Source organism: Octodon degus, unplaced genomic scaffold (genome assembly GCF_000260255.1).
Source record: "Octodon degus isolate 3935 unplaced genomic scaffold, OctDeg1.0 scaffold00036, whole genome shotgun sequence".
Classification (NCBI taxonomy): Eukaryota; Metazoa; Chordata; class Mammalia; order Rodentia; family Octodontidae; genus Octodon; species Octodon degus.
In genome coordinates, this window is record NW_004524612.1 from 8,953,360 (window position 1) to 8,974,870 (window position 21,511).

The 21,511-nt window shown below is 54.4% G+C and overlaps 2 protein-coding genes across 2 annotated transcripts in view; one reads left to right on the forward strand and one right to left on the reverse strand.

Moving 5' to 3' along the window:
• Ccar2 (cell cycle and apoptosis regulator 2) overlaps positions 1-11,575 on the forward strand; it is a 13,772-nt gene extending 2,197 nt beyond the window's left edge. The window contains exons 5-21 of the mRNA XM_023714587.1: positions 106-249; positions 412-541; positions 718-814; positions 4,684-4,803; positions 6,465-6,687; positions 6,769-6,882; positions 7,093-7,256; positions 7,607-7,778; positions 7,856-8,089; positions 8,188-8,424; positions 9,027-9,171; positions 9,304-9,386; positions 9,650-9,796; positions 9,900-10,011; positions 10,099-10,287; positions 10,432-10,637; positions 10,858-11,575. Coding sequence (XP_023570355.1) covers positions 106-249; positions 412-541; positions 718-814; positions 4,684-4,803; positions 6,465-6,687; positions 6,769-6,882; positions 7,093-7,256; positions 7,607-7,778; positions 7,856-8,089; positions 8,188-8,424; positions 9,027-9,171; positions 9,304-9,386; positions 9,650-9,796; positions 9,900-10,011; positions 10,099-10,287; positions 10,432-10,637; positions 10,858-10,902 — 2,562 coding nt within the window. The 3' untranslated portion in view covers positions 10,903-11,575. The remainder of the gene's footprint in view (positions 1-105; positions 250-411; positions 542-717; positions 815-4,683; positions 4,804-6,464; positions 6,688-6,768; positions 6,883-7,092; positions 7,257-7,606; positions 7,779-7,855; positions 8,090-8,187; positions 8,425-9,026; positions 9,172-9,303; positions 9,387-9,649; positions 9,797-9,899; positions 10,012-10,098; positions 10,288-10,431; positions 10,638-10,857) is intronic.
• A 342-nt stretch (positions 11,576-11,917) lies between these two features.
• Positions 11,918-21,511, reverse strand: part of Bin3 (bridging integrator 3) — a 41,624-nt gene continuing 32,030 nt past the window's right edge. The window contains exons 5-9 of the mRNA XM_004630655.2: positions 20,478-20,614; positions 20,083-20,123; positions 15,144-15,285; positions 14,840-14,974; positions 11,918-12,557 (exon numbers count right to left, since the gene is read on the reverse strand). Coding sequence (XP_004630712.1) covers positions 12,411-12,557; positions 14,840-14,974; positions 15,144-15,285; positions 20,083-20,123; positions 20,478-20,614 — 602 coding nt within the window. The 3' untranslated portion in view covers positions 11,918-12,410. The remainder of the gene's footprint in view (positions 12,558-14,839; positions 14,975-15,143; positions 15,286-20,082; positions 20,124-20,477; positions 20,615-21,511) is intronic.

Consider the following 21,511-nt stretch of genomic DNA (forward strand, 5'->3'; position numbering starts at 1 on the left):
CTTCTCTCGAGCCATTACTTTGCTGTTTTTATGCAATGCGTGAGGAATCTTAGTGGGGAGGGCCCCATGGGCTAGGCAGGGCAGCTTGACCAGGGTCCTCCGCCTGATGGGGTCTACTGCTCCTGCACTCGCAGTGTGGTGAAGGGCCGGCTACCCCAGCTGGGTGAGAAGGTGCTGGTGAAGGCTGCATACAACCCAGGCCAGGCTGTGCCCTGGAATGCTGTCAAGGTGCAAACGCTCTCTAACCAGGTACTCATCTGGCCGTCCACGTGCCCTGGTGTGGGGAGAGGGAGGCAAGCCCCTGTGCCCTGAGACCTGGGCAAGAACCTTATTTTTGTCAGGGGGTGGGACTGCATCTTTCCAAGGTATTAAATGCGCCAACTTTGGAATTTCCTGGCAACTGTCCCGCAGCCCCTACTGAAGTCCCCAGCACCTCCCCTTCTGCACGTGGCAGCTCTGGGCCAGAAGCAAGGGATCCTGGGAGCTCAGCCCCAGTTAATCTTCCAACCTCACCGGATCCCCCCCCTCTTTCCTCAGAAGCGTGAGTACCAGTGGTGTGGATGGATGTTGGGGGTGGCTGTAGGGAGTGCTTTAGATGAGTGACTTGTAACTTTCAGACTGTCGCTCCCCGCGTAGAAGTGGGTTCTGCGTGCTGGAAGGGCGGGAGGGGAAGGCTGGTTTTCAGGGATTTGAGGCACGGCCATTTCTTCTCTGTAGCTCTGAGTCTCTTCCAAACATCCCACACACTTCACCTGAGCCACCTGAACAGATTTCCTGCTCGGGGCCCTCACGGACGGCTGGATCAGGGTCGAAGGTAAGGAGAAGATCAGGCAGGACAGATGTTTTGTTTTGTCTCCTTCTGGTGCAGTGTCCCCTTTTTTGGCCACCTGTTGATAACTGACATTCTATTCCTGCAGCTGGATCCCAGGCTCCTTATGAAACAGGCAGACACAGCCACATATATGCAAATCTCAGATCTTTATGTACTGGCTGGAAAATAGGGATTTGCTATGCATCAGCTCGCTGAGAGGCATATTAGATACTTTTCAGATACATAATTTCCCTTTAGGTTCTAGTTCCTAAGATCAAAGAGCAAGAAATGTTTTAAGAAAATAGTAACATGTCAAAAAAAGTAACATTGCAGTCTGTTTCAAATTTCTACTTTAAAATGATTCTTTGTATATAGGCACTTACTGCCACACTACAACGTGTTGGCAGCAAGCATGGTTGGTTTCAGTCTTCGGGAGATGCTAGCAATTCTCTGTCATCTGTGGGCCTTGGTGACTGCCCCGTGTGCTGTGTGTCACTAGCTCATGTCTCATATCCCTTGTCCTGTCTTAGCCTCCTGGAAGTTTTGCTTATCATTATTTTGTGAGCTATAGGTGCTTTACCACTGAGCTCTCATTTTTACTTTTTATTTCGAGACAGGGTCTTGCTAAGTTGTCCAGGCAAGCCTCAACTTGCAGCCTCTGGCTTCAGGTGCATGAGCAGCTGGGGTCACAGGCGTGTGCCGCTGTGTCTGGCTTGCTGAACTTTTTATAATGAGAAACATCAATGTATGCAAAACAAATGGGAAGCTACACTACCCCTCTTCTGTCTTTCTCCAGCTTCAGCACCTGTCATCATCTGCTCCTTTTGTCACCTCTTCTTCCGTCTACTCACTGCCTCCTACTTGATTTATTTTTTTAAGGTGAAGTGTGTATAGTGAAAAGTGCAAATCTTACTTTGCCATTTTTGGTAAATGGGAAAAATCCCATGTAATCCTCTCTCTAGAAAGTTCCCTCGTCTAGTTCTCTTTGGAAATGCGAGACGTGCAGGAAGGGAAGGCATCCTCTTGAAGATGCCAGTGGATGATCACATGGGAAAGCAGACGGCGCAGCCCAGTGTCAACACCCTGAGAAGGGCACGTGTAGCTCAGAGAGGTGGAGGCAGAGTGAGACAGCCGGTGCCTGTGCAGAAGCGAGGTCCTGCTGCCTCGGCTAGGTTACTGTGGATTTGAAGTGGGAGGCAGCTTTGTCCCGGGTTGCACTCCATGCTGCCTGCGTCACTGACACCCTCCAGCCTGCTCTCCAGCCACAAAATACACCGCAGCTGTCCTGTGCATCTTCCAGTCTTCATTTCCAAAGACCTTCCCACCAGTCTTTCTGTGAGCCAAGGAAAGCCTTCCTTTGAGCGTCACAGCAGGGGTTAGTGTGGCCAGGTTGGAAGTCAGTGACCACTGGAAACTCAGTGTGTTTGGTTCCCAGGTAAGCTTTCTGTGATCAGTTGTGCTGGGGCATCCTGTGTGTGCCACCTCCTGTGATGTTCCCAACTTTGGTCAGCTGCTTCCATGGCAGAGCTGCTGGAGAAAGGATGGAGGGAGAGAGACAGGACCACCAGTCAGGAGCAAGCATGAGAGAAGGAAGCGGGCTGGTGGGAGTTAGGTGATGCTGGAGGAACGACATGAGTTTGTGAAGGGCTTGGCCAGGCTTGTTTTGTGTGGAGCACTGATGTTAAGTCACTGCCTGTGGGACACCTGATGTCCCCTTTGGCCTGTGTGAGCTGAGCAGCAGAGGGCTGCAGACTGGCTGGCCTCTGCCATAGCTGCCGACATGTCCCACCAGCCCTCCTGGGGACCTGCTCCAGATCATTCTAGTGAGGGCAGAGGCCGGCTGCTGAGTCCACAGGACCAGTGGGCACGCGGTTTAGCTAGAAGAGCAGAGCAGTCATGGCAGGGCTCACCAAGTCCTGATGACTGGAGAGGGCTGCTGGGACAGGTTGGAAAGGCTTTGCCTTTAGGATCCCAGGAGCATGCGTCCCCAGAAGGCGAGAGATGGGAGACGGAGATGCCCAGGAACAGGGCAGTACAAAACTTCACCAGCTGAGTTACCAGCGTGTGGACTGTGGAGTCCGCTCAGCTCCTGGGTGTCCAGAGTTGCCAGACAGGCATTTATCCCTTACCCATGTTGTGGTGCCCAGGGCCAGGTGAGAGAGGGCAAGCATCCTGCCACAGCTGTGCGCCCGTCTGGCATTTTATAATGAAGAGTGTAAAGATTTTTCCTCTACTATTTTATTGTACCCCCCCTTACTATGTGATTAATGAAATGTATAAAGACACAGCGTAATAAATAGTATGAGTGATTACAAAAATAGAGTAGCACATTTAGTGTAATTATATTTAAGTAATATTAAAAGCTATAGTTCTTATCTCCTTCCCATTAATAATGATATTAACACTAAGATATTAAAGAACTTTAGAAAACCTTTTTTGCGGAACCTGGGATTAAACTCAGGCCCTTGCGCTTGCCAGGCAAGTGCTTATTCTACTCAACTATCTCCCTGGCCCTAGAAAACAATTTTGAAAAGGAAAATCACTGCCACTTTTTTCTCTTGCGAGCTTTTCTAGTTTATTTTATTTATTTATTTAGTATTTTTAGGGAAGGGTCTACAGGGTGTTCAGGGTCTCACTACTAGATCGGACTCTGCTGCACCTGTTCCCAGCCTCCCAAGAGCTGGGATTACAGGCTCGCACCACCATGCCCAATCTCTATGGCTGTCTCAGCGTGCCCCGGGGCAAGGCTGACACGGCAGGCCCGGGGATTGAACCCCCAGCCCCTGTGCCTGCTTGCCTAGTTTTTATCTATACAATTTTTAATATGAGAGGGCAGATTATGTTTGTGATTTTTTTTTTTTAATGTCTGTGATTCTTTAGCACTTTTTCTATATTGTAGCATAATCTGCATGCTGTTTAATGGTTGTGGGGTTATTGTGTTTACATTCTATAAAAATTCAAGTGTTGCTGGATATGTATGTATACTCTCAGTTTATTTTGCTTGCTATATATATAATCTTTTTCTCTTGTTTTGAATTAACTCCCCTGAGACATTTTCAAGAGTAAAATTACTGGAGCAAAAAGTTTTAGTATTTTTATGTACTGGTGGGGTTTATTAGCATAAACTGTCTTTTTTTTTTTTTTTTTGGCAGAACTGGGGATTGAACTCAGGCCCTTGCGCTTGCCAGGGGAAGCACTTATTCCACTGAGCCATCTCCCCAGCCCCACAAACTGTCTCTTGATGACAGATTTATTTTCTAGAACCTGTACAAGCTACCATATATGCATCCATTGTTAAAAAAAATTCAGTTCTGTTTTTATTGCAAAAATTACTTGTTGGGCTGGGGATATAGTTCCATTCCTGGCACCAAAAAAAGTTGCATGTTAGTTAACTATAATTTGTAATGTTCAGAAAATATGAGGGAGGGAAGATTACACACAATCTTATCAGCCAAAGGAGACCACCATATTTTAATATTTTCTTTAGTGCTAGAGCTTTTGGGGGTCAGAGGTGAACGTGCTGTATATATCATGCTTTTTGCGTAACATACAGATTTTTCTACGGTAGTAAGGTTTAAATATCCATGTTTAGAAAATGTCCGTTTTAATGTCATTGTAGCATTTTGTTATGTGGCTGTCAGCTTCCTCCCCCCACGCTCCCCTCCCCCCACCTGGTGCGCAGTTCAGGCTGTGGCCAGGCTGGGAGCTCAGGCCTCCTGAGTGCTAGGCTCACAGGTATGTGCCACCAGGCCTGGCTCCTCAGCTTTTCTTGTCGGGGATTCAGATTGTTTCCAGCTCTTTCTTTTAGGCCCATTTTATTGAATGCGTGTGTGACAGTACGTTTCCTTCTTCCGGTGATGGTTCAACTCCAGTGACGACTATGACGCCAAGAAACGCAAGCAGCGGGCTGGTGGAGAGCCTTGGGGTGCTAAGAAGCCAAGGCATGACCTGCCTCCCTACCGGGTCCATCTCACGCCCTACACAGTGGACAGGTGCGCCACAGGCCGAGGGGGCCGCTGGACTCTGGGTCCGTGCAAACGTGTGTGTGTTCTGACAGCTTTTAGAGCCAACGAACAGAAACCTATTGTGCATCCTGTTTGGTTATTATTTTTTAATTTTTTAAAAAAATTTTTATTTGGTATAGGGTCTTGCTATGCAGCTCAGACTCATAGTGGTATCTCAGCCTCCTCAGGGCTGGGACAAGCATGTGCCACCATGCCAGGTTTCAGGGGCCAGCACAGGGGATTGAACACAGGGGATTGAACCCAGGTCCTTGTGCTTGCCAGCCAGGTGCTTAGACCACTGAGCTATCTCCCCAGCCCCGTGTGGTTACTTTCTCTTAGAATTTACTCTCTATTAACATTTATTAGTCTTTGTGAACAGCTGCACTTTTCCATTGTAATTTGTTTAAGCAGCTCTCCGCTTCCAGGTGATTTATTCAAAATGCTGTCATAAACATCCTTCTGCATACATCTAGGTGCACAGGTGCGCAAGTGTCTTACCGTAATGGAGTAGCTGGTGTGGTTTCATCTTAAACTGCTATCTTCTGCTAGGGTCTGAAAGGGCCTGGAGAGCTCGTTTCCCCAGGCTTGGCCTCCAGTCTGATCTAGCTGTTTTATCTTTGCAGCCTAACTGGTGAACACTGATATTCCGATTTGTATCTTTATTTATTTTTATGTTTTGGAGTCAGGGTCTCACTGTGTAGTTCAACTGGCCTGAACTCATTCTGTAACCCAAGGAGACCTTGAACTTGCAGTGATCCTTGTGCTTTAGCCTCCCAAGTGCTGGCATTACAGGTCTAGCCTTTGCCCAGCCTGGGTTGTTTTTTTTTCTTTGTGGTGGTACTGGGAATTGAACTCAGGACCGTGTGCTTGCCAGGCAAGAACTTATTCCACTGAGCTATCTCCTTAGCCCCCAGCCTTTAAGTTTTAATTTTTTTTGTTTTGATACAGGATATCACTGTATAGTTCAGGCTGGATTTGAGCTTAGTTTGGAGCCTTGAATGCATGGCAGTCCTTCTGCCTCAGCCTCAAGTGCTGGTACTGTAGATGTATGCCACCACACCTGGCCACATCTTTACACGTTTCATGAGCTTTTTAAGTCTTTTTCTGTTATATTCCTGTTGATGTCAATATTCCCAGTTTGCTGTGAGGTGCCTGTACTTTTTCTTACTGCTTGCGAATTCTGCTACAGTAAGAAATGACCATTTCTCTGTCATATAATGCAGGGGTTTCATTCCTTTCCTAGTTTGTCTTTCTTTGTCCTAAGGAGGTTGTACATCAGTGCCAGATCCAGGGTTACCTCTGCAAGGCATCTTATTTAGGAAGTTCTTATTTCCCAAATTGAAAATTAAATGGTTTATTCTCATGTAGTTCTTTACAGTATTTTTTTCCCTGGTGCTACTGGGAATCGAATCCAGGGCCTTGCACATGCTAGGCAAGCTCTCTGTCACTGAGCTACAGCCCTGGCTGTTTGCGACATTGTATTTTAAGACAGGGTTTTGCTATACTGCCTAGGTTATCCTTGCAGTTGAATCCACCTGCCTTAGCCTCACTTATAGCTGGGACTGTCCCAGGCATGTGTATTACACCTGCCTTTGGTTTTAGTTCTTAATGCTTTATTCAGTGTGGATCCCTCTGCTGTCTTCCTCCAGCCCTACCTGTGACTTCCTAGAACTGCAGCGCCGCTACCGCAGCCTGCTGGTCCCCTCGGATTTTCTGTCCGTGCATCTGAGCTGGCTGGCGGCCTTCCCCCTGAGCCAGCCCTTCTCCCTCCACCATCCCAGCCGGATTCAGGTCTCTTCAGAGAAGGAGGTGGCTCCAGACCCTGCTGCTGAGCCCAGCCCTGCGGACAGTGACCCCACTTACAGTTCCAAGGTCAGTTGCAGGGGCGCCAGTTGCTCTGTCGCTGAGCCATAGGTGGGAGGTGGCTCTGAGTGTCTCTTGCCTTCTGTGCAGGTCCTGCTGCTGTCCTCCCCTGGCCTGGAGGAACTGTATCGCTGCTGCATGCTCTTTGTGGATGACATGGCTGAGCCCAGGGAGACGCCAGAGCATCCTTTGAAGCAGATAAAGGTAAGAGCTGCGTGTGGCAGGCTGGTGCCTGTTGTTTTCAGCAGTTTGGCCCTGCTTACAAATGCATAGATTGCCTATGTAGGAGTTCCGTGGCTAGCTTGTGTGATGGAGAGCGGGCCCTGGTGTGGTCTTACTGCTTCCTGTTACTCTCCCCTGTCTCATAATGACTGCAGGCAGTGCAGATTTCTTTCATTCTCAATATCTTTGCAGTTTTTGCTGGGCCGGAAAGAAGACGAGGCGGTGCTGGTCGGGGGGGAGTGGTCTCCCTCCCTGGATGGCCTTGACCCCCAGGCTGACCCTCAGGTGCTGGTACGCACGGCCATCCGCTGTGCGCAAGCCCAGACTGGCATTGACTTGAGCACCTGCACCAAGTGGTGAGTGGTGACCCTGTGTATGGCCAGCTCACTACGGCTGTGTCTTCCAAGGCCTGGCTGACACCCTCTGCCTGCCCACTCTCGTGTGCCCGTGCAGCCTGGCGCTGGGTCCTGAGCATGGCGGGGCTCAGGTGCTGCGTGAGGTTGCTGCAGCAGTGTGCCTGAGCTGCCTGCTTCTGCACCTCGTGCTGCCTGGTGGTTTCTGGGGGACTTTGCACCCGTTTGCACTTTTCACACGTGGCATGCAGTGTGCTCCCTTGGCCCCGGCTGGAAGGGACGCACTTATCTCTTGAGCGTGCAGTCTGCATGAATGAAGCCGACAGCTTCCTTTTTCTCTTTACCGTGAACAGGTGGCGCTTTGCAGAGTTTCAGTACCTGCACCCAGGTCCGCCCCGGCGGCTGCACACCGTGGTGGTGTACCTGCCGGACATTTGGACCATCATGCCCACTCTGGAGGAGTGGGATGCCCTGTGCCAGCAGAAGGCTGCAGAGGCAGCTCCGCCACCGCAGGAGGCACCAGGGGTAAGCTGAGCCTTAAGAGGACCCCAGGAAGCAGTGTTCTGCCACAGCAGAGGGTCACATCTTGGCTCTTGTCACAGGAAGCGGAGCCTACTGAGCAGACCCCTGATGCATCGACAGAGCAAGCAGCAGATCCTTCTAAACAGGATGCTGAGACTCCTGAGGCCACTGTGCAGCAGGAAACAGACACTGACCTCCCAGAGGCCCCCCCACCGCCCCTAGAGCCTGCTGTCATGGCGCGTCCCAGTTGTGTCAACCTGTCCCTCTATGTGATTGTAGAGGATCGGAGGCCAAAAGAAAGGATCTCTTTTGAGGCAGGTGGAGGAGTCTTGAGGAGGCTGGGGATGGGATGTGGAGTGCGGTCCGCTTCCTCTGCAGGGACGCTCATGGGCCTCGCTGCCTGTTCCAACAGGTGATGGTGTTAGCAGAGCTCTTTCTGGAGATGCTGCAGAGGGATTTCGGCTATAGGATTTATAAGATGCTGCTGAGCCTGCCTGAAAAGGCTGTTTCTCCCCCTGAACCTGAGAAGGAAGAGGCGGCCAAGGAGGGGGCTGCTAAAGAGGAGGAAGCTGTCAAAGAGCAGGTGGTCAAGGAGTCCAGGGATGAGGTACAGAATGAGGGCACAGCTGCTGAGTCAGACCCCCCACTGGTGAGTACCCGGCAGCTTGCACTGGCCTGCAGACTGCCCAACAGTGCCTAACACCCTCTTGAGTCCCTGCTGGTGCCAGGCACTGTCCCATGCACACTCAGCGTCCCATCTTCCACTCCCTGCCTCCCAGCTCACTTCTTCCAAACTTGGTGTGACTGACGCCTGGGTGGTAAATCTCCTGCATGTGGCCATGCGCCTCAGAAGTGGCACACTGAGGGCAAAGGGGAGGGGCACAGAGGGGATGGAGGCATGGCTGCCAAGCTACCGAAGCAAAGACATCCCTGTCAATAAGAATGCTGGGAAGAGGAACGGTGTTTGGACTGCCTGGTGGTTAGACAAATTGTTTAGCTATTTTGAAGGCATGAATCTTCTCTTCATCCTGATACTTTTAAGGAGATAGTTTCTTATGGGCCTGAGATTGCCTCCTAAGGCCCAGATATCTCCAAGTACCTGTGGTGTGTGCTGACCCTCATGTGCTTAAATCAGCCCACCAAGCCCCTAGCCCAGTGCCTGGCACACAGTGGTCCTCAGGTGTTGGCCATTATTGTTCGTATGCTGGGGGCCCCATTCCTTCCCCTCATCACCTTGCTCTGCTTCCTTAGAAAGAGGATGGGCTTTTGCCCAAACCGCCCTCTTCCGGCAGTGAGGAGGAGGAGAAGCCCCGGGGTGAGGCAGCCGAGGAGTTGTGTGAGATGGCCCTGGACCCGGAGCTGCTGCTTCTGAGGGATGATGGCGAGGAAGAGTTTGGTATGTCCAGGGTGAGGGGCTGCCGGTCTTGGGAGGCTGTCTGGGTCTGTCTGTCCTGGTTTTCTCTGGGGGCTGCGGAGCCAGGATGGGTCCCTGAGGCCCCACTCCACGTTTAGCTCAGGCCTTCTGTAGCAGGAGCAAAGCTGGAGGACTCAGAGGTCCGGTCTGTTGCTTCAAACCAGTCGGAAATGGAATTCTCCTCACTCCAGGACATGGTGAGATGTCCTCTGTGGGAGCAGGGTGCCTAGCAGAGACTTCTTCCGCCGATGGGTAGTTCTTGGCTTGTAGAAAATACTTTACTTTCCAAGGGGTGGGTCAAACACTGGAGCTTGTGAGAAGGCTTTCCCAGAGGCCTGTGCCCCACCTGGGCCTCCAGCCTTGGGGTCTCCTAAATACTGGTGGCTGGGCTGCTTGCTGTACAGGGGCCATGTCCTGCACCGTGTAGCTGCTGAGTTACATAAAGTTGTTTCCTTCGCAGCCCAAGGAGCTGGACCCCTCTGCTGTGCTCCCCTTGGACTGTCTTCTGGCTTTTGTGTTCTTTGATGCCAACTGGTGTGGCTACTTGCACCGGCGGGACTTGGAGAGGGTCCTTCTCACACTGGGCATTCGGCTCAGTGCAGAGCAGGTAGCTCCCCTCTTGCCCTGTCTTCCCAGAGTCCACAGGCCTGGCCCTTCCCAGCCAGGCTTTGCTCCTTCTGACCAGCAGGTGGCGGCTGTGTTTTCTGTAGGCCAAGCAGCTGGTTAGCAGGGTGGTGACGCAGAACATTTGCCAGTATCGGAGCTTACAGTACAGCCGCCCAGAGACAGTGGACAGCGGGCTTCCAGAGGAGGTGCTCTTTGGTATGTCTGCCTGTACAGCTCGGCCATGGGGCTGGGGGCTGCTTTCTCCTGGAGACAGCTGCTGACGTTCGTTCACGGCGCTTCTAGGAAATCTGGACCTGCTGCCTCCTTCTGGGAAGAGCACAAAGCCAGGAGCTGCTCCCACGGAGCACAAAGGCCTGGTGCCCCATAACGGCAGCCTGATCAACGTGGGGAGCCTGCTGCAGCGTGCGGAGCAGCAGGACAGTGGGCGGCTCTACCTGGAGAACAAGATTCACACACTGGAACTGAAGCTAGGTGAGTGGCTGAGGCTGCGGGGTGCTGAGCATGGGACAGAGTGTAGTGTGTCTGGGTGAGGTAGGAGCACTGCTGGGCAGGGCCAGGCCCTTGTCTGCCCTCGAATCCTTAACTGAATTTTCTGGTGTGTCTCTCCCCGCATAGAGGAGAGCCATAACCGTTTCTCAGCCACTGAAGTGACAAACAAGACATTGGCTGCAGAGATGCAAGAGCTGCGGGCGCGGCTGACAGAGGCCGAGGATGCAGCCCGGGTGGCCGAGCGGCAGAAGGGCCAGCTGCAGCGGCTGCTGCAGGAGTTCCGCAGGCGTCTGGGTCCGCTGCAGCTTGAGGTGCAGCGCATGGTGGAGAAGGTGAGGGGTGACAGCGCGAGGGGCAGCTCTAACCCCTTTTGGGGAGAACTTGCTACTGCCAGGGAGTTGCCTTGGGGTGACAGCCAGCGCTCAAGACCCTTTCTTCTCCTGCCTGGGCCTTTCTGTTCTCTGTCCTCAGCCACTGGTTTTTAGGGAAGCTGGCAGGAGGCAGCTCTCTCTGATGGTCACCCTTGTAACCTTGTCCTGTCTGCTTGCACAGGCTGACAGTTGGGTAGACAAGGAGGAGCCAGCGCCTAGCAACTGAGGGGCCTTGCTGGAGTGCCATTGAAGGTCAGCGATGGAGCCCGAAGATGTTAGAGCCCTTTTGGTACCAGAAAGCAGCTGGAGCAGGGCCTGGGAGCCACAGGCAGGGGTGGCTGAGCCCTATGCACAGTCTGTGCAGGGGATACCAAGCCATCAGGGTGGGGTCTGTGCTATGTGGATGATGTGTGAAGAACCCCAGTTTCAGCTACAACTAAACAACATCTTTTGCACCCCTAGAATGCCATTTTGCCCTCACCTTGGAATTTCTCCCAGGGCCCTTGTAGTCTTGTGCTGTCTCCTGTCCTCTTCCAGTTTTGAGTACGACGGGAGGAAAGGCTTTTCAAGCCCATGACAAGGTCTGATGAAGGGACAGACATGGAGTCTGGCGGGGGCCGAGAAACCCCTTTCTCTGGACGGCACAAACCCTGTAGGCTCCAGGAGCAGTTCCTGGGGCGCCCTATGGCCATTGCGGAATGGAGCCTGTGCTAGGAGGAGGCCCTCGGTGTGGGCTGCAGTCGTCAGTAGAACACTGTGTTCCAGCCACCTTAGTAGACTCGCCAGGAGAAGCCAGCACCCTCCCCACCCTGTGTTCAGAATGTGGCATTGGCTTTGGCCCAGCCTTTCCCTGTTACCCATAATTCCCGCCTCTTTCCATAATCCATGGTTTCAGTTTGACTTTGTATATAAATTTTTTTTTTTTTTTTTTTTTTGGCTTTTTGTTTTTTAAATAAACCAAAGTCAAAAACAAACCATGTGCGTAGCTCCTTCCACTGTTGCATGCTAGCTGCAGCCTGAGGCTCTACTGGTCACATGCAGCCTGCTATGGGAGGAGGGCAGCGCGGAAGTGTGCGCCTTGAGACCCTGGGCCACTGCCCACAGCAGCCTATAGGAACCTGGCTCGGTCCTCTGCTGAGGCGCAGGACCTGGAGAAGTGACAGCGCTTCCTGTTCTGGACGGTACAGCACCACATTAGGTAATGTTTTATAGGAAACTTTACTTGAAAAAATAAAATTCCAAATACATATCCCAGTGTGACAAAAACCCATAGTGCTGGCTCAGGCATGAGGACTGATGTAATATTCTGTGTGGCAGGATAGTTACAGTTGCAGGAGCCCCAAAGAGGTGGGGCTTGTCCCTGACGCCTGCACCTGAAGAGCCAACCATGCCTTTGGGGTAAAGAGCAGTGAGGGGGCCAATCCCTGCCACAGGTCCCCTGGAGGTAGATACAGCCCCCGCTGTGCAGGCTGAGGCCTGCGCTGCTCGGGCCAGGGTATACTCTGGACGGTTCTAGAAGTGAGGAAGCCCCTGGGGATTTTCTATACCGCTTACCTACACTTGGGGCTGTGGGGTGGGCGAGAGCCTGCTGGAGCCTTCTGTCAGGATCCAGGTACTTAAGGCACTCAGGTCAAAGGGCTGCCAGGGTAGAGCAGGACCACCACCATGGGTTCCAGCCTGCCAGCACCTGCTAAGGGCAGAGGTTCTATGTCTCAGGAGTCTGGGGGCCTGAGTTCAGTCATCTGCCACGATGGAGAGGGCTCGGAGCTCACTCAGCTTGGCCTCGTTCTCCTGTTCCCGCTGCTCATCTGAGTGGCCCGGCTGGTCCAGCTGCTGGGTCAGATCGCCGAAGATCTTGTGCATTTCTGAGTAGTATACCACCTGGTGGGAGGCAGGCTGTTGATAAGGGCCAGTCCTGGGGACACTCAGCCCCCATGCCCAGCACCCCTAGGCCCTTGGGCAGCTGCCAACCACGTGAGGTGATGTCCCATTCTGCCCCATTCCCGCCCTGTCTCTCAGCAGCCTCGAGGGAAAAGCTGGGTGTCCACTGTGCTGCACAGAAAGGCTCTGGTCAAGCTGAGGGGCAGTAGCTGGGAGGGACTTGGCAGGGACGGGGTGAGATGCTGATTTCCCCAGCAGTGGTGTGTGGCAGGCACCCTGTGCTTTTGGATGGCCTCAGGACAACAAGGCCATGCCCTGGCCTGGGACAGGCTGGCTGAGGGAAGGGCAGTGTGCCTCGGACTTCACTGTGTCTCCTAAGCCACGTGAGAAGTCAAGGGTTTTGTCCAAAGGAAAAACATGGCAGGTGGTGACTAGCAGAGTCCTGAGAACCAGTTCTGAAGAAAATGCAGAGGTGACACCTTTCTACTCCTTTCTACCCTAGCCCACACTGTCCCCAGCCTGAGCTTTGTAGCCAAGGGAGCAGCTCTGAGGCCTGGCTCACATCCACAGCCCTTCCAGCCTGGCCCCAGCAGCAGGGTCTGGGGATACAGGGAAGCGAGGCCAGGGTAGGAGTCAAGGAGACTCAGCAGTTCTGAGGAGGGGGCAGGGCCCATTTCTGCCTCGGTGTCCACCCCTTGGTGATCAAAAGCACCTGCTCTGGTCAAGTCTCAGCTCTGGGCAGTCACAGAAGACAGCCTTCTCTTCCCCTCAGAAGAGTGGAGATGGTCCTGGACAGGTGCCTGACTTCAGACACTGCAGTTAGTTCCAGGGGGCTGAGGGCAGCTGGGTCAGGGCAGTACCAGTTAACGTCTATCACCTCAGGAACCAGGAACCTGGGTGAACGCCGTGGACAGGTGTGGGGGCAGACCAGGCCTCGCTGCTTGGTGAATCACTAGGAATGCTCACTTCCCAGTGACTAACAGCAGCACAGCTGGGTAAGAAGGAAGCAGTGAACAGCCCTGGTTACCCTGCGGCTTGGTTACTGGGTGTCCCAAGCCTCCCAAGGCTGCAACACACCACAGCCTGGGCCTCCAGAAGCCTCCTCCTGGGGGCTGCAGGAGAGATGGCGGGCACAGGGTAGTGCAAGGCCACATAGGGGTGGTGATGCAAAGCAGAGGGAAGGCAGGGGTGTCCCTCTGAAGCCCCTCCTGTCACAGAGGGTGTGGCTGCTGAAGGGTCACCTTCAACTCAGGGCAAGTGAGGAAAGAAGCCCCCTCCTGCTGGTGGCTCTGACTTGCTACCCTCTGCAAACAACACTGGACTGGAAATTTGGGTTGGCCTAATGAGTTCCGGATTTGGCCTAAGTCCTGCTCAGATGCAAGCTTCCACCCAGGACTGGGGGTGTCCCCCAAAGCCACAGGCTAGGTGGTGGGTGGGACTTGGGCTTCTAGTGGCTCAGGTGGCTGTAAGATAGACAACCAATGCTGATGCCCACTGGAGGGCGCCAGACACCCAGGCAAAAAAACAAGAGGGCAGGCAGTAGGTGGGGGCCTGAAACCTCCAGCTTGGTGACCGGGGTCAGAGGAGGACAGGGTGTTCGGGTCAGGAGACCAAGGTTGGCATCTGTGGTTAGCGCAGCCTGCGTGATGCCCAGCTCCTGGCTCTGGAACCTGACCTATGCTGCCTGCAGGAGAATCACTCCAGGAAGGCCTGGTGACAACTGTGCAGGTGGGGGAAAACCGTGCATCACCCACTCTATCCTTGCACCCCAGGAGCAGGAGACGCCAGGCTCTGGCCTGTGCCCCCCCTCCCCGGCTTCCTGGTCTAAATGTGCAGCTGGGCAGTGCCCTGTGCCACTGCAAGCTTCACTGGCGGCATGGTGTGCCCAGCGCCCTAGGCAGCAGCTGAGTAGCCCAGCCCCCCAGTCCCTGTGTGAAATGCTCCAAGAGCCCTGTGGCTTCCTAATGCTGAGTCCTCAGAAAAAGGCCTCCTCCTAGAAGCTCTGGATCCCTGGTTCTCCTGGACCAGGGCAAAGAACCTGCTCAGCCAAAGTGACAGCTGAAGGTAGTCACTTCATTCTTGTTGCTGACAGTAAAATTCAGAGGAAGCACTCAAGGGAAGAGCAGTTAGAAAAGGGAGCCTGATCCATTCTAGGGCTGGGATTGACCCAAGAGCAACAGAGGAAGCCAGACAGAAATTCTAGCCCTGCGGCCCGGAGCCAAGATCCTAGCCCTGCCTGATTACCCACAGTCCCCAGGCTGAAGACAGGCTGGCAGCCTCACCTGCGCCCGGATCAGGGACTCAAAGCTGGGCTGGAAGTAGTCAAGGCGGCTGCCGTAGAACCGTGGCATTTCATCCAAGAGCTGCTTGTTCTTGGCCTCAAAGTCCTCCCGCACGGGTCGCAGCTCTTCTCGGGCCTGAGGATGAAAGCCAAGTATCAGGACACAGGTGTACAAGCGGAAGTGGGACAGCTGGTGTTCTGAGCCCTGCTGGTCCCCAGGTGAAGGACTGAACTTGCTGTATGGCCCTTCTTTCCACCCCACCCCTCCTTCCACCAGCCAACTGCCAGCTCCCTCCCCCTAGCACCTGGTGGAGCTTGGCCAGCACAGGGCCCGTCTTCTCCTTCTCTTCATACTTCTCCACCTTGGCCTGCAGCCTCCGGTAGTCCTGCAACGCCTGCTCCCTCCGCTTCACTGCCATATTGAGGCTGGGGAACACACTGCCAAACCTGCAGGGCACAGTCTGATTGGACGCAGACCCACTATTCATTTGAAAGTACTGTAGCAAACCTACTAAGCACTGGACCTTGCTCCAGGTCCCGGGCTCACTGGAGCCAGGCTGACAGAACGTCAAAGAAGCACACAGCCTGAGCAAATGTGCGGTAGAGAATGCATGACGTCCTTTTCCTGCTGCTGCTAGCCTGCCAGCCACAGGGACCTTACACTTCAGGAGAGCTCCAGGCCGGGGAGATGACATGTGACTTGCCAAGGGTCATAATCAGGCAGAGGCACTCCAGAAAACTCAGTGTCTAAGTTTTCTGTTATGGCTGCCACTACCTCATGGTGACAGAACAGAACTGGAAGCTACTTCTGGCCAAGGGCACCTCTTGCTCCAAGGATTCCTTTGCACCATGGGAAAAACAGAAGTGCCATCGCTACTGAAGGCAAACAGACAAAGCAGATGTTTCGGGAAGATGACCCCAGGAAGACCTCCCCATTCTCCATGACTGAACAGGATCACCATGGGAACTGGTCAGGAGTGGGCCATCCCTAGAGAGCATTAGCATGGGTCCCCCGGGGACAGGTCCGGGGCAGGGCTGTGCTCCCTCAGTGATGTGAAGGCAGGACCACAGGATAGTGCTGCACTGGGCTTCAGAAGTGAAGCTGCGTCCTGCAATGTGAAGGACCGATGTATGGCAGACAGTCCCACTGTGCCAGTTGGGAGCCCCGTGAGGCTGTGGACATAGGAATTCGATGACCCTGGTTACTTGAGGTAGAGAGGCACAGTTGGCGACCCTGGACCACAAGAGCTGGATCCTTTTGGAGGAACCCAGATAAGGTGAAGGATGAGAGCAGGGACAGGCCCAGGGATGGGGCTCCTCTCTGTGGGCCCCCGAGGAGTCACATGCCCCTGGAGCCCAGAGGGTATCTGGGAGCTGGGGGTCATCTTCTGGTAGACCCAACACTTTAGGAAGCACAATTTCTCAGAATGCTTTGCAAGGAGTACGCTTGTGAATTTGGTATGTAAAGGCATAAACAAGCCAGGCACAGCGGTGTACACCTGCAATCCCAGTGCTCAGGAGGCTATGGCAGGAGGTTGGAGCTCACCTGCTCTAGTGAATTCAAGGCCACCCTCTCACAGTGAGATCTTGTCTCAAACCAAAACCAAAAATTGCCTCAACAAACCCAGAGAATACATGGGTAAGAGCACTGAGTTCATTTGGCAGAGAACAGGAAATATAAACTTGGTCAAGTACTAAATGCCCTGCACTAAGTTAGACCAAAGGGACAGATAATGGACAGAGTTTATCCTCAAAAGCCGCTCATGGTATCCCCATGGACCCCTCACCTTACTGAACATGCTGAGGGACAGAGTGCTAGAACGCTGACCCTCAGCCACACTCCTGTCTGTACATGACTGATCTGCCAGGCAGCTGTAGGTCCACTGGCCGCCATGTGAATGGGGCGACCCAAGCAGCAGCACATGGTGTCTTGCAAGCGAGTCTGCAGGGGCGAAACCCAGCAGTTGTTGGTGCAGTTTCAGCTGCCAGGTTGCCGCTGTCCCTTCCTGGGCAGCTGGGCAGCGTCTGGGTCAAGGCAGCAGGTGCACTTGGGCCTGAGAAGACACCATGCTACACCATGCTGCCCTTCCCTCCACCCTGAAGGGACAAGAGGTGTCCAGCAGCTGTCCAGTCCTCTTGTCAGAAGTGACCTGCTGCTTGGGTGGCCCCAGTGCCTGAGGCCTGGAGCTGCAGGAAGGGGACAGGGAACAAGTGAGTTGGGCTGGGGCAGGAGGCGTTTTCTTGCATTGGCTAGTGTCACTGCTTGGGGTCACCTCTTGGGACAAGGATCTCACGGGGCTAAGGCAGTGTAGTGTGTGAGGTGCAGTCCAAGCACAGGGAGGGCTGAATGTCACACTGGAGGCCAGGCAGCCCTAAGGTCTCAGTGGCACAGGTACCCAGGGGTCACCGCCTGGCTCCCTTTCCCACAGTGCCATCTCCACCTGTCCTCAGCTCCGGCAGGACTATATGGAGGGACCCAGTCAGTCTTCAAAGCACAAGTATTGACAGCAGGGAAAGTGTGGATCTGAGACTGTGACAGGGGTAGCCTCAGGGACAAGTGGCATCAAGCTGTACCCACAGGTAGACCTAACAGCAGGGGTATCCCCCTCCACAGCCTCTGGAACCAAGGCCACGTGTTTTCTGCAGAAGTGGATGCAGTGGCACCTGACGCGCAGTGGGAGACTCCTGTCCCCAGTAGCAGTGTCAGAGGCTTGCTCAGGCCAGCGCAGGCGACTTGCTGACAAATGAGCCCTGGGTAGCTTAGGGCCAGGGGCTGTGATTCTGCGGGGCAGAGAGAGCCAAGTATCCCACCTGTCTATATCCAAAGGCCACTGTGAGTCAGGGGCGCATGTAGCCTACCCTAAGGTAACTGAGGAAAGAGGGGACCAGGACACTAGGGCTGCTCCTACCCTCTGCCGACAGGACAGGACCCCATCTTCCCATTTTCTCCTTCCCTGCCAACGTCACATCTTGGCAGTCCATGTGGTAGGCAGTGTGGATGGTGGCACCTACTAGGCAGGGTCTCACAGCAGGACCTCACCAACACCAGAGCGGATGCTTCCAGCTGCAGAGGGCGCCCTGGGGCCCCAGCTGTCCCCCAGGCATGACACCTGCACCTAAACTGATCTGCCCCATAGAAGCCAGACCTGCTCTGCAGTCAGCCCTGGTCCAGCTCTCCGCTCACTCAGATCGCATCTCCTGCTGCCTCCCTGGCCCACCCAGACCTGCTGCTCTGCCCTTTCAGAAAAGAAACAGATGGGGGAGGTGGTGGTGGGCTGGGACAGCCTTCCTGTTCCTGGCACTGCATAGGGCCCACCTAAGGGTCCTAAGGACCCACCTCAGCTCTTGAGATAGGGCAGGCAGGCCCCACCCCATGCCCTCACCAGAGGGTGCTTGCTTCTCGCTCTACTCTGGTTCAGCATCAGCCTGGCTTCCCTGGGGCGGCAAAGCGTGGGGTGGAGGGAGCAGGGAGGGAATGAGGCCGGCTGGGAGGTGGGCTGGAAGCAGCCGGCCTGGTGGGGAATGCCTGCCATTCCTCATCTGAGCCCCCGCAGCCGGGATCTTCCACCCACCAGGAAAGGGAAATTGAAAGCATCCCTGTCCATCCATCCGCAGTGTGTGAACGGACCCAGGGGCTGGGGGATTAGAGTCCAAGCCCCCTGGGGGGAAGGCTGGGGGTGGCAGGGTGACCATGTGGCCACGATCTTCATCAGAGGACAGGAAAGCTGCAGTTTCCTGTTTCCGGTGCTGGGGTCCCTGGGAGCGCCTCTCCTGGCACAGGGCACAGAGTAGGGAGGTAGCAGGCAGTGGCGGTTTATGTGGTCAGGGGAGATTGATGTTGGCTGCGGGATGCGGCAGGAGCCAGCCAGGGTGGTCAAGGGCTCATGCAGGGGTCAGCAGATCCGCTGCGGAGATGGCAGCCGCCCCCTCTGCCACGCCTCCACCTTCCTGGCAGGTGGTGGGCTGTAAGCTGGTGGGAAGCAGCCGGGGTTTCTCTCCATGTGCCTGCAGAAGCCAGGGATCTGATTTCAAGGCCTCCTCGCCGGTTGTGAAATCAAGACAGCAGCCAACCCCCCAGTTTTCTGAGTTGGTGTCCTAGTGTCCCTGCCAGCCCTGGGTGCTGCCTTGGGGACCCAAGGCCCCAGCACACAGGCTGCTCTGTGGGCAGGGCCTGCTCTGTCTGTGCTTCTTTGCTTCTACCCAGCTCTGAGCCTCGGTCCTGGAGGCCAGCAGCAGGAAGTTCATTCTATACCAAGCTCCCCATGTGGCCCGGTGACACAGAGCTGGGCTGTGACTGGGGCCCAGGGGCTGGGGGAGCCCACTCAGGGAGGGAGGAGTGGCAGGGAGGAGGTGGCAGGAGAGATGTCTTCCTGCACCAGGCGTGGCCTCCCAGCTTCGCACTGCAGGCCTGGCTTGGGAAGGAGCACTCTGGAGGTCAGGAGGGCTTCTCCCCAAACCTCCTTTTGGAGCCGAACAGGGAAGGAACAGCTCAACATTCCCCAACACTGAGGGCTGGAGGATCAAAAACTGCTCTTTTCATCTTCCTCCAGGCCCTGATCCGGGCCTAATGGTAATTAAGCAGAGCCTCATTCCCCAGGGCCTGGCAAGGCAACTGCCAGGGACCACCACAGAAGAGGTAATAAAGTGCAGCTGCCAGGCTGCAGCGGGAGCCTCCTGAGGTCAGCACCCAGGGGAAAGGCTGGAGGAAGGATTCAGGAGCTTCAAGGCCTCAGCTTCCCCACCCTGGGGACTTGGGGAAGAGGCCAGTCTGACTGCTAACCAGGGCCTGCTGCTCCGAAGATGAGCCTTACAGAAGAATTCCTGGCACTCATGGGTCATGAGTGAGGGGACCCTCCCAGGCAGGATGCTGCTGTTGCTGCGCCCTTCCCACCCCCACACTTCCAAAGCTGAGCACTGCAGGCAGCTGTGCTCCCAGGCCGGCTGAGATGAAAGGCCTTGCCCACGTCCGTCTGCTGAGGACTCTGCTAGCTAAACTCAGCCGGGCTGGGACCCATGCAGCGGCCACCAGCGCAGCATCTGGCTCTGTGGGAGGGTGTGCAAGGCCTTGAGAATGGGCAGCAGCCATGCTCTCAGGCAACAAGAATCTTGCCCTGGGGCCACAGAGTGTGCAGCTAGAGACCCCATGGGACTAGGGGACAGGCTGCTAAGTAGGCTCCTGCGTCCCTAAGGCTCAGTTGCCTTTCCCATCAGTGCCCTGCGGCCTATGTCCCCAGGTGACCTTACTTTTTCAAGGGATCAATCACCGTCTTCTGGATCTGGTTCACCTATCAAAAGAAAAAAACAAACAAAAAACAGTGACATCAAAATGGGGAGCCAGTTTCTTCCTAAAAGGAGAGGCTTGGGCTTCCCAGAGGACAGACCTACTAGAGACCCAAGACTGGGGTGGCACAGGTAGGGTGCACAGAGGCCTAGGGTCAGGTTGCCTTGTCCTCTGCACCTTGGAGGCTGGGGGTGCAGGGCAGCTTTCTGAACAGTCCAGCCTCACAGGAGCCATGAGAGGAGCCCAAAGCCCAGGCTAGGGTGGTTGGGTAGTGGGCAGGGGGCGGGGGGAGTGGTGACAAAAGAGGCCCAGAGGGACAGAGGCGGTGCCTGGCTGCCACAGGCAAAGACCTGATCACCTTTTCCTGATTGAAGGCATCCATCCGCTTCATAGCTGTGTCCAAGGCTGTCACCATGTTCAGAAAGTCCTGGTCCTGCTCACAGAGGGGATTGGACAGTAGGTCCAGGGAAATCTTCACTGCAGATTTTGACATGGCTGTAAGAAGCAAACTGTGGTGGGCCTAAAAGACAGGCGCAAGGTCTCAGCCCTCCAGCCACCCCGAAGTCCAGAACCTGTACCCCACAATGCCTCATGTCTACCATGGCTAGCACAGCTCCACATGACCACATGGCGCTACCCTTAGGGCTGGAGGTACATTCCTGATCACAGCACCAAGCCAAGGACTTCTTTGAAGCAGCTTTACAGATGGCAATGACTTAGTCTCTGACTCCAAAGATACGATTCAATAAATACACAACCTGAGAACATGCATTTTTTTAAGACAGTGTCTCGCTATGTAGTTCAGGATGGTCCTGAACTTACTATTTAGCCCAGGCTGACCCTGAACTCCCAGCAATCCTCCAGCCTAAGCCTCCTGAGTGCTGGGATTATAGGCAAGGCCACCATACATGGCTGAGAATATGCATTTTAAAAGTGTCTACAAGGTGGTGCTAGTGTGAGCTCAGTCTAGGCCTCCTACATACAGGGTGACAGCACCCCAGTGTGCAGGAGGGGAGAATGCGCTTTGCAGAGTAAACTCTTCAGGCCTCATGAGCTACCAGGAAGACTGGCAGTAATGGAGCAATGACAGGGCAGGAGGGAGACCTGTCACAGCTGAGGTGCTTGGTCCCATACTTGTTTTTAGGTCTGAATCATTTGCAAACAGAATTCTAGAGGTGTGCAGGGGGCGGGGGGAGGGTCTGGGGGTAGAAGACTATCTGTACCAGTTCTGGGGTGCTTCTGGCTGAGTCTTAGGGCAGGTTTTGCCCTTATTTAAAAATATAATTCTGGGAACAGGGAACAACCTGCTTGGGGCCCCTCTCCTGCCCCTCTCTCAGAAAGGTTCTTTCTCTCTCTCTCTCTCTCTCTCTCTCTCTCTCTCTCTCTCTCTCT